Source organism: Notothenia coriiceps, unplaced genomic scaffold (assembly GCF_000735185.1).
Source record: "Notothenia coriiceps isolate Sejong01 unplaced genomic scaffold, NC01 NC01_scaffold00026424, whole genome shotgun sequence".
Lineage (NCBI taxonomy): Eukaryota > Metazoa > Chordata > Actinopteri > Perciformes > Nototheniidae > Notothenia > Notothenia coriiceps.
In genome coordinates this window covers 63,818-81,059 of record NW_011359125.1, presented here as the reverse complement: position 1 = coordinate 81,059, position 17,242 = coordinate 63,818, and the positions used below count along the sequence as shown (strand labels likewise).

Below are 17,242 nucleotides of genomic sequence, written 5' to 3'. Positions count from 1 at the left end.
AAGCATACAGAGCCAGACGTGAGTGCCATACAGTGGGGAGGAGGAGCTTTAAGTTTCAGGAGAAATCTAGAAGGGGTTGAAAAGTGTAGGAGTTGCCTTTGATGCTGCTTAAAAAAGTCGGCCACTTCCTTTGACCACGATCTTTGATAGAGGTCTTGGCGAGGAATATCGGGGACATCACAGAGTAACAAAAAGAAATGTCTATGAAGAGGACAGCACTATTCATGTCCCTGTTTCATTTCCTTCCTTTTCCACCACGTTGAATAAATGTTTTATCATTTTCTAATAGCAATATTTAAGTGTATAAAGTGTACATAAAAAGCTATGTTTTGAATATTTCTCTGGGCATATGGATGTGTCTGTGATCGTCTTTTGGGTTTATCGATGTCAACACTCATGATGAATTCTGTAACATTACCAACGCTCATCTATTGTTTTACATGTGGGTTTCTGTACCAAAAAATACCTGTAACTGTTGATGAATAACTCCAAACGGTGCCGCATGAAATCTGCATTCGTTCCATTCCAGTCTTATCAATGCAATACCAATTTATCCATTTCACTAAGGTCATGATGCGTGTGTTATTGTATAATCGTGCTATGGGAGGAGACTTTCTGCCTTCGCTTAAACATCCACTCTGCTTTGCTGTTGTTGCACCTTCAAAAAACTCGTTGTCCATACATTTGGCATGTATTCATAATCCCATTCCATGCATCTGATATAGGTGTTCTCCTGTTTGACTTGCACACAAAACACACTCAACCCATTAAACAACCCAGGCTCATGTCACATATGTGTTTGAACCATTTTATACAATGTTTTCATGTGTTGACTCACAATTTGGGCATAGGTGTAATATGTCATTAAGTCTTAGAAAAAGAAAAAACGATATTTAAGTCATTTAAGAAGGACTGTTTTCAGTGTTTCTGTTTGTTATGCTTATATTTTTCTTTGCCTTATTTTTCAGAATACACTTATTCCTCCGATGCGTGAGGGTTTCTGTACGTACATTTTTTCGACAACTTTTATGGCTGTATTCCTTTCACTGCATTAGACACAGAATATGCAAACATGTCATGTAAATTTCCCATCCAAAGATTTTGAAAGTAAATATATGAAAAAAATCAATATAATGTAATACCTGTTTTACTTGGTAATAAAGAAGAGGAAATATGTGACGTGTATCTCACTTTCATTTGTCCAAATATAGAAAAGTATATAATTGTTTTGTACAACATGTTTTAGTAGGGCATGTTCTTGTGAAAGTGAATCACTCAACCTGATTTCCACTGGTTAACTAAAATAAATATATGATTTATTTCAGGATTTATTCCTAAATGCCACTAGTGGTGGAAAGTAACTAAGTGCATGTATTTAAGTACTGCACTGAAGTACATTTTTGATGTGCTTTACTTGAGTATTTTTCTTTTATGCTACTTTATACTTCTAATCCATTACACTTTGGCGGCAGACATTGTACTTTTTACTAACTTTTTTTATTTGCAAACATTAGTTACTAATTACTTTTGCAGGTTTATATTATAAATACAAAAATTAAATCAACCAATACACCATGATGTACTATCATGGATGGAGATACCAGGCAGAATACAAAGTTATCAATGTTATATCATCCTTTAACCCTGTAAAGCTCAAATATAGAAAAACATTACCACATTTTTTACATAATTAAAATGATAGACATATGAATCCATCTATGCTTTTGTACTTTTCTAGGTCATATTTTGAATGCAGGACGTTTACTTACGGTTTTATTACTTTTACTTGAATAGAATCAGGTTGAGGCTATTTGAGAAATCAATCTGACCACAGGGTCCCTTTTCCCCGTTTTTTTCAAAAACACTTCAATCTCTCACATGTTATCTTAAAAGCTGAGGTTGGAAAATTCATTATTGAGCTTGGAAAAAAAACAAAAAGGGAATGTGAACACATATAAACCCCATAAATATTATGTAATTAGGCTATTCAAAATGTCTATACAATAAAATCTATCTTAATTAGATTATTTCTCAACTGCTGTGTCAAAAATCCAGTATAAACACAAGCTTTTTTAAGAAGCTTACAGCAACATTTAGCAGTTTATAGAATGATGTAACAGCACAATAGTCATTTTATCGTCGATACACAAAAACAAAATGTACATCTTTAGAGCAGATCGGCAGCAGGAAGTCTGGAACAGAAAGGGCTGCTGAGTAGTTTTCAGAGCGATTTCGTAAAGGACGGTCCACAATAGATGCATTAGTAAGAGTGAGTAATGATGTGGAAAAAACATTGACAATGAAAGAGATAATAGCAATAGTGTACTTTGACATTGAAAAGGCGTATGACTCTATGTGGAGGGATGGGTTACTGATCAAATTGAGTAGAATGGCTTTTGGTGGGAGAATGTACAATTGGTTAAGGGCCTTTTTAACAGACAGGACATTTAGAGTAAAGGTTGGAGCAGATATTTCCAATTATTTTGAAATAGAAAATGGTATTCCCCAAGGGAGTGCAGTCAGTCCAATATTATTTAACATCATGATTAATTATATATTTACATGCTTAGACACATGCATCCAATCGGCTCTGTACGCAGATGATGGGGCTATTTGGATGAGGGGAAGAAATTCCCCATACGTAATGGAGAATATAGCTAGAGCTGTTAAAAAAGTGGAGAGGTGGTCATATGACTGGGGATTCAAAATGTCAGAAAGCAAGTCATGCTATATGGTATTTACAAATAAACGCAAGATTGATGGCCAACAGCTAACACTATATGATCATCCAATGACAAAGGTGAATGAGTTCAAATACCTAGGACTGTGGTTTGATAGCAAATATATATGGAAAATGCATATAATAAAAAAAAGTATAGTGTATGGAGCAGCAGCAAAAACATCGCTTTTAAAAAATTGATAGAATACAATATAAAGCATTGCGGCTGTGTATTGGAGCGATAAAGTCATCCCCTATCAATGCAGCTCTGATAGAAGCAGGAGAGACACCTCTGGAGATCAGAAGAGAGAAACTTGCTCTGTCATACTGGGTCAGACTACAAGGAAGTGGAGAGGAACATATCACAAACAGAATACAGGATTGATGGGAATATGCAAAGTTCCAGGGGCGTGAGTTTGGCTGGACAAGTAAGGAAAGAACGAGGGCATGTGGAGTGGAGAATATCACGTTTGCCAAAGCAACCCCATTTAGCACTGTTCCTCCATGGCTTTCCCAGAAGCTAAAATAGATATGAGTATTGCAGAAAGGAAAAAAGAGTGGCAAATAAATGAAGTGGGAATTAAAACAAGTAATTACCTCAAAATGTACACAGATAGTTCTAAGAACAAGGAAGAGTGTGTTGGAGTTGGCATATACATCCCAGACTTTAAAATATCGATTTCAAAAAGAGCGTCTGATCAATTATCAGTATACACAGCAGAAATGCTGGCTGTAATAATAGGACTACATTGGGTTGAAGAGGTCAGACCAGATAGGGTGGTGATATGCACAGATTCATTGTCCATATTAAAAAGCATACAGTCAACAACAACAACAACTGTCAGAGAAGACATTCTCATAGAACTTAACCATAGCCTGTTAAGACTGCACAGAGGCGGTATAGATCTGCAGTTCTGCTGGGTGCCTGCACATGAGGGGGTGAAAGGGAACGAGTGTGCTGATAAATTAGCAAAAAGTGCACTACAAAAGCAAATAACATTACCAGTTCAACTTGGAAAAGGAGAAGGAAAAGCAGTCATTAAGAAGAAAGGGATGGAGATCTGGCAGAAAAGGTGGGAGAAAGACCAGAAAGGCAAAGACTATCACAAAGTACAAAAGACAATTACAATTAATATTTATAAAGAAAGAAACAGAAGGGAGGAAATCATGATAGCTAGACTCAGAATAAATCACACAGCTTTGAATGGTACGCTGTATATCATGGGGAAAAGTGACAGTGACAAGTGTGGGAGCTGTGGAGTAAAATAAGATGTAGAACATATCTTGTTACATTGTGACATCTATAAAGCTGAAAGAGAAAAACTAAAGGCTAAAGTTTTAGAGGCAGAGTGTGGTTGGTGTTTTGAACTAAAGGAGAGGGAATAGCTACCAGAAAGGCACTGTTTACCTTCCTGAGTAAAACTGGGGTAGGAAAAATAATTTAACACTAGGTCAGGAAAGATCATAGATTTTTATTTTTGTTTTATTTATTTCATGTTTTTTGTTTATTTATTTTTGATTAGATCATAGGTTAAGAGATGGAATGATTCATACTCATGTACATTAGGTGGCGGTATGCACCTTTAAAGTTGTTTGCAATCCGCCAAAAACCGAGAGAAGAAGAAGAAGGAAGTCCCGCCCACTGACTGATGGTACTTGGTTGCTATGACGACACCAAGCTCTAAAGGGCTAACTACTTCTGCTCGGTTCAAGAGTTCCTGAAATCGGTAATAACCTGTTAAAATCGCTTTGGTTATATTTATTTGTGTCCTATTTGACACAAAATATTCTGTAAACTATACTGTTTTCCAAAGTTAGCTAAAAGTAATAATGGGTTAACAAACAAGCCAACTACAAACAGCCTTGGTAGCATTATGTTTACATACCCTGAAGAGCTAGTGCATAGCCGCAGTGTTTCAAAGTGTTAAATGCTTTATGAGTTTTCATTTTGACAATATGTATTTAATACTCGCCCTCAAGTGTTGAATTTAACTTATGTTTAACAATACCACTGTGTATGTATAACTGAGCTAACGTCAGTATGTTTTTGTTGTCGTCCTGTGAAGACAAGCTGTCATGTCTGAGGTGTTTAAAGACAAGTCCCAGAGGAGAGGACATGGAGCCCGAGGCAAGGAGGCCACAGGCAGGACCAAGGAGTGAGTGCTCTGTAATCATGTGGGCAGATATCCAACTTTAATATTATTGCATTTTCGTCAGTCGTGTTTATTATTTGGTCCGATAGTAAGTAACCAAGTACATTTACTCAGGTACTTAAGTACAATTTAGATTGACTTGAACAGAACTTGAGTATTTCCATTTCCTTCTACTTTATACTTCTACCCCAGGGGTGTCAAACTCAATTTCATCGTGGGCCACATTAGCATTATGGTTGCACTCAAAGGGCCGGTTGTAACTATATAAATATACATATATAAATACATAATGTATATGAAATAATATATTATATTATATTATTGCCTCTGCAACTGAGACGTAAAGTGTATTTTTATTCAAAAAATATTTTATACTATTTCATTTAAGTAATACTTTGAATACAGATATGTAATTGTAACATAAAAATCATACTTAGCTGTCATTTCTATTTTAACTTGAATATAAGATTGACATATTTCTTCGAACACTGATTTCAACTGATATATAAAAAGCATTCCCAATACGTGTGTATCCTTTCTGGTTGAGAAGTTCCTCTCAGCTCTTTTTCAATAATTCCAGAGATCAGGAACCACATACCCTGTTAATGTTCCTGGATCTGATCCTGTCTTCCAGCTCTATAAGCACTGTGTCGTACATTGATGAACTCGCACACCATGATGACAACGCTCGGATGGCCATAACAACGGAGAACACCTACCAGCTGGGTGAGGTCATATTTACTTGTTTGACACACATGCTATACATATTTATGGTTTATGGTTCACACATGCATCACTGAGATGTATTCTGTCACATTTACGTTTTATGGACTGTATTTTGTCCAATAAATAATGCTCTAAACCAGGGGTGTCAAACTCAATTTCATCGCGGGCCACATCAGTATTTTGGTTGCACTCAAAGGGACAGTTGTAACTATATACATATACATATATAAATATTTAATATACATAAAATAATGCATTATATTACATTATTGCCTCTACATTGGATTATTATCGGATGGGGTAATAACTTCATAAATAACTACGTCTGAAAGCAGAAGTCCAGGGCAAATAATTGCAAGTCTCTTCAGTGCATATGTCACAAAATGAGATGCATTGTGGGACATGTAGTTTATTGGCAACCTGCTTCTGTAAAATGGCATGTGACCATATAATAAACGTATTATATTCTTTGCAAGCTCTTGCGGGGCCACATAAAATGAAGTTGCGGGCCGGATTTGGCCCCCAGGCCTTGAGTTTGACACCTATAAACTATATTATGGCATTGTGTTGTTTTAGAGGAGATGTATGCCACTGATATGATAGTGATAATATTACAGCATCATTTTAAAGAGCAATGGACTTCTAATTCGAAATAATTTTTTATGTAAAAAATATATGAAAGTATCCTAAATAAACAAAACATAAATAAACCCTTACCAAATAAAAATTGGACTAGGCCTACTTTTTTTAATCTGTTTTAAAAAAATCACAATGTTTGTGTGATGTGAACTGACAATAATATTATATGTAGTATTCATTTTCTATCGCCTCTCAAATCATAATTTTCTCACTTTGTCTCCATCCCCCCTAGAGCACCACACACTAATTCATTTAATTTGTTTTCTTAACTAAAAGTTGATAAAATGAAGAAAAAAATATTAAGATACATTTTTGTTATAATGTTAAATAGCCATATAGGCTATACATGTTGTAAAATCTGATATAGTAACACCTCTAATTGGTAAGGGATGGAAGCCTAACTAGACCAGAAACAGGTTTAGCGTTACAAATTTTGACGCAATATTCATTGAAATGTCAAATTATATTGCTTCACAATATGATTTACTGCACAAAAAGTAAAAGTTGGATTATAGTCTCTGTGTTTTTCTCACTACAGGACCAAATAAACGCATGCCTGTCCCTGCTGTCACAGACATACTGAAGGACGTACTGACCAGTTACCTCCAGGAGGAGAAATACGAAGTAGAATGGTCTCAGAAAATGACAAAAACAATATGCGAGGTAAATAAAACTGAAAAACAAATGCAACACCTTTTGAACACTTGGAACTTGTTTTCTATCAGTTCCCTTCCTTGGCTTCCCCCTCCAGGTGGTCAGAGCCCGTGTGAAGGAACTCATGATTCCCAGATACAAGATCGTGGTCCTGGTCCACATCGGCCAGCTCGCGGGACAGAGCATGCAGATCAGCAGCCGCTGTCTATGGGACGCCGCTAATGACACCTTCGCCTCCTTCTCCTTCAAAAACAGCTCTCTGTACGGCGTGGCCACTGTCTATGCTGTTTACTATGAGTAAACCATACACACAAAGACTGATAAACACTTTAAATTCCTAAAAGATTTCTGCTGTTAAAGAGTATATTTTGCCAAGTATCAAATGATAAACAAGAATTTGTAAACAAAATCATGGTGTTTTTTATTATTGGTAGCATGGAAGGTGAAATTACATTATGTTCTGAAGATTTTATTTCAATGTTTTGATGATTTTTGGGATGTTGTCCTCTAGCAGAGCATGGAGAGGTCACTCTTTCGACAGCCTACTTGGCAGCACACTGTTATTAGCGCCTGGTTTAGGTCCCGCCACTGACGGTCATTATCTGTCCTCTTCAGTTCTGGCTCTCTGCGACCTGCAAACAGACATAAACCAATCTGTCAATGATTTGAAATGAACCCCAATGCTACAAAGAGAAATATAATTGACTGTTCACTCACCGTCTTGCAAAGTCTCCTCTCCCCCCGTCACTCTTCTCCACCTGGATCCTCCGCAGGTGTACACCACTGCCCGCATTAACGCCCGGCCACACAGCCTCAGTGTGTTTTTGTTGTCCTGCGCCTGAACATGCGCCACATACACAGTGCACAGCAGCAACGCAAGCAGGAGTACAGATCTCATGTTGTTTCTTTTCGGAAAACCTGATCCAGATCAACCCTTTTTATACAGAGTCTAATGTGACATCACACATCTTCCTATCTCTGGTCACCACCATGCGCTTCAACTACGGATGTCCACCTGGTCATTTAGGGATATGTGTGGGAATCTAAGCCATTGTCACTGATTAAGGACGTTTTCTTAAATGTTAATGAGAATGAATTGCTCTTTTATGTCCCTTTTTATTGCCATGGATTTAGCAAAGTGTTTCCTAATGGGTGGCTTGAGATATCCGTCCCCGAACAAACTGAGATGATGGCTCTCTACATAGCAACATAGTGGAGAGTGGGCCGCTATCATGGACATAAATCAGTGATTCCAGGCAGAGACCTTTGCATTAGCTGGGACATTTGTTGTCAAATTGAACTGTTTCATGGAATAAATATTACCTTCAAATAGTGTTTACATGCCCATGTTTAAATATCAATGGTGTGGCTAAGCCTAACCAACATCAAAAACACAGTTTGTATTATTACATTACATTAATGTAATGTAATGTATTATAAATGTGTCTTGAATTAAGTTTTTTACGTTATTGATAAAGTTTAATTTGTAATTGCAGTTGCTTGAATTGTTTCATGGTGGTAATTTTTCATAGACGTCCTTTTATAAAAGGAGCATTCAGTTGTGCCAGGATTTATGAATATACAGTATAGAGCTTTTGAATCGTTTTGCTGTGGTGAATGATGAGTCTTTTTGGAAACACAAATTGTAGGCTTGGCATTTAGATGAAATTCTTTTTTGGGAGTTGTTTTCTAGTTTTTTAGGCAAAGTAATAATTGACACATATTTTTGAATAAATAATCAATCTTAATGGGGAGCAAACTTCCCTTGGGCAACCCAAGACTAAATAAAAAAGGGGAAATACGTATATATTTAAATTCTTTACATTTGGAGTCGAGTAATATTAAACACCAAACAGACCAACAAAACTGTTGTTTATTACAAACAAAACAAAATAAGAACAGAAAAGTCTAAATAAAAAGTCTTTGTTTCTGTTTAAAAAATAAATAATAATGTTGTTATAAAGTATCTGAGTTAAATGCATGGTAGGGGCTTGGACTGGGAGCCGTAGGGTTGCCGGTTCAAGTCCCCGAATAAACCTAAATATGGAGTGTGGACTGCTACTTGGAGAGGTCCCATTTCACCTCCTGGGCCCTGCCGTGGTGCCCTTGAGCAAGGTACCAAACAACCCCCTTCCCCCCCCACTCCCATTGCTCCCCGGGCGCTGTTGTACCATAGCTGCCCACTGCTCCTAGTACTAGACTCCTAGAACTAGGATGGGTTAAAAGCAGAGGCCAAATGTCACTGTGTGTGCTGTATGACCATTAAAGAGGTTTTCATCCCTCCGATTCTATATCTATCTATATTGAATTTCATTGATTTACATTACAGCCTTTTAAGGTACAGTTAGAGACACAGTTTATGCCTTTATGTACATGTTTTGTAGTTGTTTTGCTGAAATAATATAACATAATGCCATAACACCACGGTCAGTGTATGTTTTGGTCATTGGATTTTCTTTTTCTCGAAATGATATTCAAAAACAAAAAACGACTGGATATTTAATTTTCGTGTTAAAATTGAAAAAATACAATTGAAATACAAGGCGTTTTTCTTTATCATAGTCAAGAAGGGATCAACTAAACTTAAAAAACAGGATGATTTTCATTTTCTACTTCTAAAAACAAAAAATAAAGCCACTATTGAACAGAAACAAAAAATTCATGTCACAGCATCATCCGCGTTTAGGAGCATTCTGGTGTTAATACTGCAGGTGGGCGGGGCTCTACATCCGGGGACCGCCGCTAACCCCTGACGTGACCCTGCAGGATTGCAAACATGGCGGAGGTAAGAAAGTGAAATAAATATTCGGGAAAAATAAATGTATCCTGCAAAAATAGTCGGTTCAGTCGAACGTGTTCATAGTTTGCGTGATGTAGCTTTAATACACGAAATTAAGAAGCACATGTTTGCGTTGCTATATTTTGCCAATTTCTTCACAGAATGATGTTTAGTAAACTTCGGATGTAGCTAACGTTAGCTGCGCTAGCCTGAAGGTAGCTGCGGCATTAGCGATGTTACTCCTCGGTTTTGTTTAAGAATACTGAACTATACACTTTAACGCTTTTCATTAGATATGTAGCAGCAGCTTGGTGTTTGGAGGTGTTTTATGTATCTTTTCCCGGTCACTATTCACAGGCAGTTGATGCCAAGCGTAAGTTGGACGCGTTTAGCTTTACGTTTGAAAAAGATTTAGCTTTCTATGTGTATGTGAGTTAGCCAGTAAGCACATTAACACAGTAAGCGCCGGTCTGTTAAGCTAACTGTGGTTGAATGCAGGCGATAAGCACCACTGTACCTGGTGTAATATCGAGATGCTGCACATATTTTCCCACAGGAAGTGGTGACAGTTTTCTTTGTTTCTTTTCTCAGTGAACTGCATTCGGGGCACAGGGTCGAGCGCGCTTTTTCTTTACTCACATCTGGCTCTGTGTGTCAGAGTAACTTGCTCCAGTTATCAACAGCGCTAAGCCCGGTGCAATTGTAATGTTATAGGAAAACGTAATATATTTTGAAGCTGTCTTTTAACTTTATTTATGTTTTTTGTTTTCCAGCCCTCCCTCGGGAATTCGAGCCCAGGTACATACAGTTGGAGCCTTTTTGTTGTTGTTGTTGTTAGTGTGCACCTCATAGTACGTGTTAAATAGGACTCTTAAAGACAATTTTGGTCAAACTCAGAATTAGAACTTACCATTATCCAAAATTAAGTGATTGTTGAAGAATTAATGAGCTCTGTAATATCATTAATTTATTATTTATTTATGTTATTAAACTTCTAAAAATAGGTTGTTTATTATTTTTTGTTGCCAAAATTGTTTGTAAACAATGATAAAACACATTTTAAATCATGATTGTTAAAACAAATCTAATTTTGCAAACCTATGTTAATATTTCACAATATGCATACTACCAAATAAATTGTCATAGTGTTTATACCCTGCATCAGTTTTCTAAGGTTCTTACGAATTGCTTATTTTTCACTGGATTATGATGAAACGTGTATTGAATATCAGAAAGAAACTATAGACAATTTGCAATATGTGTATATGTAAATATCTGTTGATGAATGTTTACAGTTATCAAATAAGAAAATTAATATTTCCAGTAGTTTATTGCATGCAAAGATTTCATCTGTATTCACAACCCTATGCCTTAACACATCTGTTATGTACATATACATATATTCAAACTAAGTGATACATCTGCACAAGTAAATGTCCAATTCAGTAATTTTTGCTGTCACCTTTTGCAATATTGCTTTAATGTTTGTGTTTCCTTGTGTAGGAGGCTCAGCAGTCGCCGCTGACCATGATTTCGACCCATCAGCAGACATGCTCGTCCATGACTTTGATGATGAACGCACCCTGGAGGAAGAAGAATCGATGGAGACGTCAGATGAGACCAACGCCAACGAGATCGAGGATCTCGCACGCGTGAGTTTCAGGCTCAACTTGTATTCGTTTTTTTCAGCCCTGTCCGAAAAACAATAAAATGCTGTGAGGTTCAGTAAGCTCTTGACAATTTAACTTAGCCCCCAATCCTGACATTTCAAGGAGGGCATTTTCTGATCATTTTCAGGTTCATATTTGTATTTAGTGTCTCTACTGTGACATGTCTCCATGCTTTAATGTTCAAAAAGCTCTTTATTTTTCTCATCCTGCCTGTGCTGCAGAACCTCTTTTCACCCTCTGTCTGAAACCAGAGCCCAGTCTGCTCTGATTGGTTAGCTGGGTGACTGTGTTGTGATTGGTCAAGCACTTTGCAATGTCTCTGACCTAAGTCTATCATGTAAAATGTGTTGGAGCACTAGCCAATAGAACCGCGGATGTTACATATTGATGTCACTATGTTATGGAAGTAAACAAATAAGTCCAATAGAGGCGTTTCAGGCACGGGGGGGGGGGGGGGTGGAGTGTTTTGGAGAGAAACTCCCTCTTGAGGGAACACAGGGATTTTAGCCTTTGTAGACCATTTACATGCACTAAAACCTTTATAACACACTACAGGAGAGGAGATAATAGGGCCTCTTTTTAATATCCAATTAGACCACAGTGATTTTTTTACTCATCAAATGATTAGTTGTAACTTTATTTTAATTTACAATGTGACTTTTCTGCCAACAGGAAGGAGACATGCCCATTGATCAGCTGCTGAGTCTCTATGGTTATGGGGGCGGCTCGCCCGCAGATGAAGATGATGATGACGAAGACGAAGAGCCTGAGGAGGAAGATGATGATGACGAAGAGGATGAGGAAGAAGACCTAGACAACGATGAAAGCAGTAGAAGCACCGGCGAGTTAAAAATAAATGAAGTACGTCTGTTTGTCTTGAGCATCTTTTCAATGATATTATTCCCATACATTTTAAATATTTTGTTGTGTTGACTGTTTTTGTATTTTCAGCATTGTTGGCAACTCGATGTGTATGTTTTTACAGGGTGATGGAGGTAAGATGTCATCGGGACAGGGGGATGAGTCCCAGATAACATCTGAAGTCCGCACGCGACCAGTCAGGACGCTGGGCACAGCAGAACTCATTCGACCCCAGAAACTGAAATATTTTGAAAGTACGTGCCATCTTCATCGTCTTCTCTTCATCTTTTTCTTTCTTTCTTTGGTTGAGATTTAGCTGGTTAAACGGATATCACATTGTGCCTCAGGTAATAATGATGCAGAGGATGAGTCAGATGAAGATGAGGACTATGTTCCATCGGAAGACTGGAAAAAGGTATGTGAGATGTTTTTATTTTTCAGAGTGGGATACAGGTTCAATTACGGCTTAATTTAGACTACACTAAAAAAGGGATATACCGGATAAGAAAGATGGTTTAATTAAGTAAAATAGCAAATACCATGATCTCAAAATACTCCATTTCAAGTAAACGTCCTGAGTTGAAAATGTTAAGTTATTATGTTTTCTAAGCTCAATGTACTTCAAGTATCACATGTTAATGTTCTCAGTAGGCACAATGAATCTTTAGAAGATTATTATATTATATTATTCGTTTTTTTTAACCAACACAGACAGTGGGGCAAAAAAGTATTTAGTCAGCCACCAATTGTGCAAGTTCTCCCACTTAAAAAGATGAGAGAGGCCTGTAATTTTCATCCTAGGTATACTTCAACTATGAGAGACAGAATGGGGGGAAAGAATCCAGGAAATCACATTGTAGGATTTTTAATGAATTGGTAAATTCCTCGGTAAAATAAGTATTTGTTCACCTACAAACAAACAAGATTTCTGGCTCTCACAGACCTGTAACTTCTTCTTTAAGAGCCTCCTCTGTCCTCCACTTGTTAACTGTATTAATGGCACCTGTTTGAACTCGTTATCAGTATAAAAGACACCTGTCCACAACCTCAAACAGTCACACTCCAAACTCCACTATGGCCAAGACCAAAGAGCTGTCAAAGGACACCAGAAAAAAAATTGTAGACCTGCAGCAGGCTGGAAAGAGAGAATCTGCAATAGGTAAGCAGCTTGATGTGAAGAAATCAACTGTGGGAGCAATTATTAGAAAATGGAAGACACACAAGACCACTGATAATCTCCCTCGATCTGGGGCTCCATGCAAGATCTCACCCCGTGGGGTCAAAATGATCACAAGAACGGTGAGCAAAAATCCCAGAACCACACGGGGGGACCTAGTCAATGACCTGCAGAGAGCTGGGACCAAAGTAACAAAGGCTACCATCAGTAACACACTACGCCGCCAGGGACTCAAATCCTGCAGTGCCAGACGTGTCCCCCTGCTTAAGCCAGTACATGTCCAGGCCCGTCTGAAGTTTGCTAGAGAGCATTTAGATGATCCAGAAGAGGATTGGGAGAATGTCATATGGTCAGATGAAACCAAAATAGAACTTTTTGGTAAAAACTCAACTAGACGTGTTTGGAGGAGAAATAATTTTGATTTGCATCCAAAGAACACCATACCTACTGTGAAACATGGGGGTGGAAACATCATGCTTTGGGGCTGTTTTTCTGCAAAGGGACCAGGACGACTGATCCGTGTAAAGGAAAGAATGAATGGGGAAATGTATCGTGAGATTTTGAGTGACAACCTCCTTCCATCAGCAAGGGCATTGAAGATGAAACGTGGCTGGGTCTTTCAGCATGACAATGATCCCAAACACACCGCCCGGGCAACGAAGGAGTGGCTTCGTAAGAAGCATTTCAAGGTCCTGGAGTGGCCTAGCCAGTCTCCAGATCTCAACCCCATAGAAAATCTTTGGAGGGAGTTGAAAGTCTGTGTTGCCCAGCGACAGCCCCAAAACATCACTGCTCTAGAGGAGATCTGCATGGAGGAATGGGCCAAAATACCAGCAACATTGTGTGAAAACCTTGTGAAGACTTACAGAAAACATTTGACCTCTGTCATTGCCAACAAAGGGTATATAAAAAGTATTGAGACGAACTTTTGTTATTGACCAAATACTTATTTTCCACCATAATTTGCAAATAAATTCTTTAAAAATCAGACAATGTGATTTTCTGGATTTTTTTTTTCTCTCATTTTGTCTCTCATAGTTGAGGTATACCTAGGATGAAAATTACAGGCCTCTCATCTTTTTAAGTGGGAAAACTTGCACAATTGGTGGCTGACTAAATACTTTTTTGCCCCACTGTATATGCAATGTGGCTCTCTAGAGAGAGTGTGGAAATATAGTGGCCCTCTCCATCATCAAAGTTGTCCACCCCTGTAATGGACAGTAAACTACTACAGTTGAACTACAGTAAAGATATTTGAATCACAAGATGGATCACCCAGTGTTAAAAACTGAGGCATTGACAGCAAGTGTCTAACTACCAAGTGGCTAACTAGTCCCATTCATTTCCTATGCACAGAGCATATAGCAGGCATATAATGATGACAGGGGCTGAACCATAACACAGTACCCGTAAAATGAAGGCATGGAGATGACTTATAAATTAGCTTACCTCTGAACCTTTCTATCAGCCCTGGAAGCTGCCACTCAATCAACTTTGAGGTCACAAAATCGTCCATCGATTGTTCGTATCAACCTGAAACATCAACACAAACCGAGTCCATTAAGAAAAAACATACAATAACATGAAATAAGATTAGGACGACTGAATTCAACCTTCCTGCAGCAGTTCGTAGGAGTTTGGGGGGCAACTGATTAGAAGGAGCGTAGCACCGTTAGCGACTATTGTTAATAAAAATTATACCGTGAATATGGTTTTTCGCAACTGCCTGGGACCACATTTCCTTTCTTACCTTACGCACGGTAACATAGCACTCTAAAACTAGCACTAGTTGAAGGAAGGTAGGTCGAGTTCCCGTAACTTCTACTTTGCACCAGAACGAGGTGATGGTGGGGGCGACTGTAACGCTATGTCGTGCCGAAGTACCTTAAGAAAAAAAACAACATACAACAAAAAAAAAAAACAACAAAACAGAAAAAACAAACAACAAAACAAAAAAAAAAAAAAAAATTATACAAAACAAAAAAATAAACAAAAAAAAAAATAAAAAAAAAGAGAACATTAAAAATAAAAAAAAAAAATTTAAAAAAAAACAAAAACAAAAAAATAAAAAGAGAAAAAAAAAAAATAAACACACAACTTGCACTAGCACTCATTAGAGTGACTCTCAAACCGTGGACATAATATTGTTTCATAACTCTAAATTGAAAACAATAACTGGTTTATGATAAAAGGTGGTAGTACGTTATTTAGAAATTTAGTCTGTACACTAAAGACTAAAAAAAAAAAAAAGAAGAGTAAACAAGATACAACTCATATGATCTACTTTTAATGTCGAAAAGTAGAAAATTCACCTTTGACGTGTTACCCCGACTTTTATGAAAAACGGTGACATATACGTTACACCGAAGATCTCCTCTCACACCTTTTTATATACCGGGAGAGTAGAGTTTCAACAGGTGGACATTACCTGTCATGATGAGTCAACTGTGATGTCATTTCTATAAACTTAGTGTTCTACCTAAAGTGGCACAAATTTTGACTCGTAACTGTCGTCACAGATTGATGTCACCGGATTGATCAGGGTACGTAAAGGTACGTGTCTCGTATATCGTCCGTATATTAACTACTGTCCGACTTGGATTGTGTTTCATGCATTTTACTTCGTACCTCTACTGAATATTTAATCGACATGCGACCTTGAAAGTAGTCGACCCCTCGACCGGTGAGTTAGGTGAAACTCAGTGTTTTAGCAAGGTAGCTACAAGCATATTGGAACTTGTGTAGTGTGTTGCTCCGGTCATCTTTTTGATCTTTTGTACTTTAATTCTAAAGTCACAGTGACAGAAAGGTGAACAATTTATTGTAATCCGGATTCAATTGCAATGTTCAATCAGCCGCAACTTGTAACATACGCTGATTCAATCGAAGTGGGCGGTGGTTAAAACTCGGCTGAAACCGCAGCCTTGTTGTTGCACTAAAGCGGTGCGTCGAATCGAAAGTTTGCATCAGTCATGTCATCTGACCCTGTTCAACGAAAACGTACAACGAATAGGCCAGACACAGATATGGCCTATGCCTTTTCAAAGTCCCTACATACACACGCACGTGTACTGGCGCTATGTCATCCACCGGAGATCTGGCCCTCGTGTGAAGCAATTAACTGTTACTTGTCGAGGTGACACCACGACCCCTTTCGGACCACTTCGATCGATCACTCGACGATCGTACGTCTCCGTCGCCTAAGTGGTGCGCGAAAGGGGAGTATTGTGAGTGAAACACACTTACGAATTTTCGGTTTAACTGATCCTAATTGATTGCAACAGAAGATCATGTACTGTGTTCAACCCCCAATGAAACATTTAACATTAATCAATGACTCATTGTAAATGCTCATGGAGGGTTGAAAACATAACATCATTCTCTGTTGCAATCAATAATCAGTAAAACCAAATTACGTAAAGTGTGTTCACTCACAAATACATCCCCTTTCGCGGGCGACCCACCCTTAGCACGAGACGTACGATCGTCGAGTCGATCGATCGAAGTGGTCCGAAAAAGGGTCGTGGTACCCTCGGAACCAAAGATAGCAGTTAGTTCTCACACGAGGCCGATCTCGGGGATGACATAAGGCCAGTAAACGTGGGTGTGTATGTAGGGACTTTAAAAGGCAGTGCCATATCTGAGTCTGGCCTATTCGTGGACGTTTCGTTGAGGGGGTACTAGGTCAGAGTGCATGACGAAACCGATCGACGCACCGCTTAAGTTTCAAACACAAAGGCTGCGGTTCAGCGAGTTTAAACCACGCCACCTATTCGATTAATTCAGCGTATGTCAAGTTGGCGCTGATTTGAAAACCAATTCAATTGCAATCGGATAGCATACAATTTGTCAACTTTTCTGCAA

At 38.2% G+C, this 17,242-nt stretch overlaps 3 protein-coding genes across 5 annotated transcripts in view; 2 read left to right on the top strand and 1 right to left on the bottom strand.

Moving 5' to 3' along the window:
• The first annotated feature begins 4,365 nt into the window (after window positions 1–4,365).
• On the top strand, window positions 4,366–7,300 carry dynlt5 (dynein light chain Tctex-type family member 5). Its single transcript, XM_010784599.1, has 5 exons — window positions 4,366–4,446; window positions 4,786–4,875; window positions 5,507–5,598; window positions 6,776–6,900; window positions 6,989–7,300. Exons 2-5 carry the CDS (start codon window positions 4,796–4,798, stop codon window positions 7,190–7,192), a joined length of 501 nt encoding a protein of 166 aa, XP_010782901.1. The 5' UTR covers window positions 4,366–4,446; window positions 4,786–4,795; the 3' UTR covers window positions 7,193–7,300.
• A 77-nt stretch (window positions 7,301–7,377) lies between these two features.
• LOC104957100 (relaxin-3-like) lies at window positions 7,378–8,193 on the bottom strand. The gene is made up of 2 exons (XM_010784714.1): window positions 7,607–8,193; window positions 7,378–7,545 (listed from the first exon to the last, which is right to left on the bottom strand). Exons 1-2 carry the CDS (start codon window positions 7,787–7,789, stop codon window positions 7,399–7,401), a joined length of 330 nt encoding a protein of 109 aa, XP_010783016.1. The 5' UTR covers window positions 7,790–8,193; the 3' UTR covers window positions 7,378–7,398.
• A 1,418-nt stretch (window positions 8,194–9,611) lies between these two features.
• mier1b (mesoderm induction early response 1b, transcriptional regulator) overlaps window positions 9,612–17,242 on the top strand; it is a 17,411-nt gene continuing 9,780 nt past the window's right edge. Inside the window, exons 1-6 of one of the 3 annotated variants that reach the window (XM_010784597.1) lie at window positions 9,612–9,676; window positions 10,444–10,468; window positions 11,174–11,322; window positions 12,013–12,201; window positions 12,326–12,455; window positions 12,549–12,616. In XM_010784597.1, the coding sequence (XP_010782899.1) occupies window positions 9,668–9,676; window positions 10,444–10,468; window positions 11,174–11,322; window positions 12,013–12,201; window positions 12,326–12,455; window positions 12,549–12,616 (570 nt within the window). In that variant the 5' untranslated portion in view covers window positions 9,612–9,667. Of the gene's footprint in view, window positions 9,677–9,745; window positions 10,044–10,443; window positions 10,469–11,173; window positions 11,323–12,012; window positions 12,202–12,325; window positions 12,456–12,548; window positions 12,617–17,242 lie in introns of those variants that run through there. The other 2 variants (XM_010784596.1, XM_010784598.1) reach the window with 2 other exon arrangements.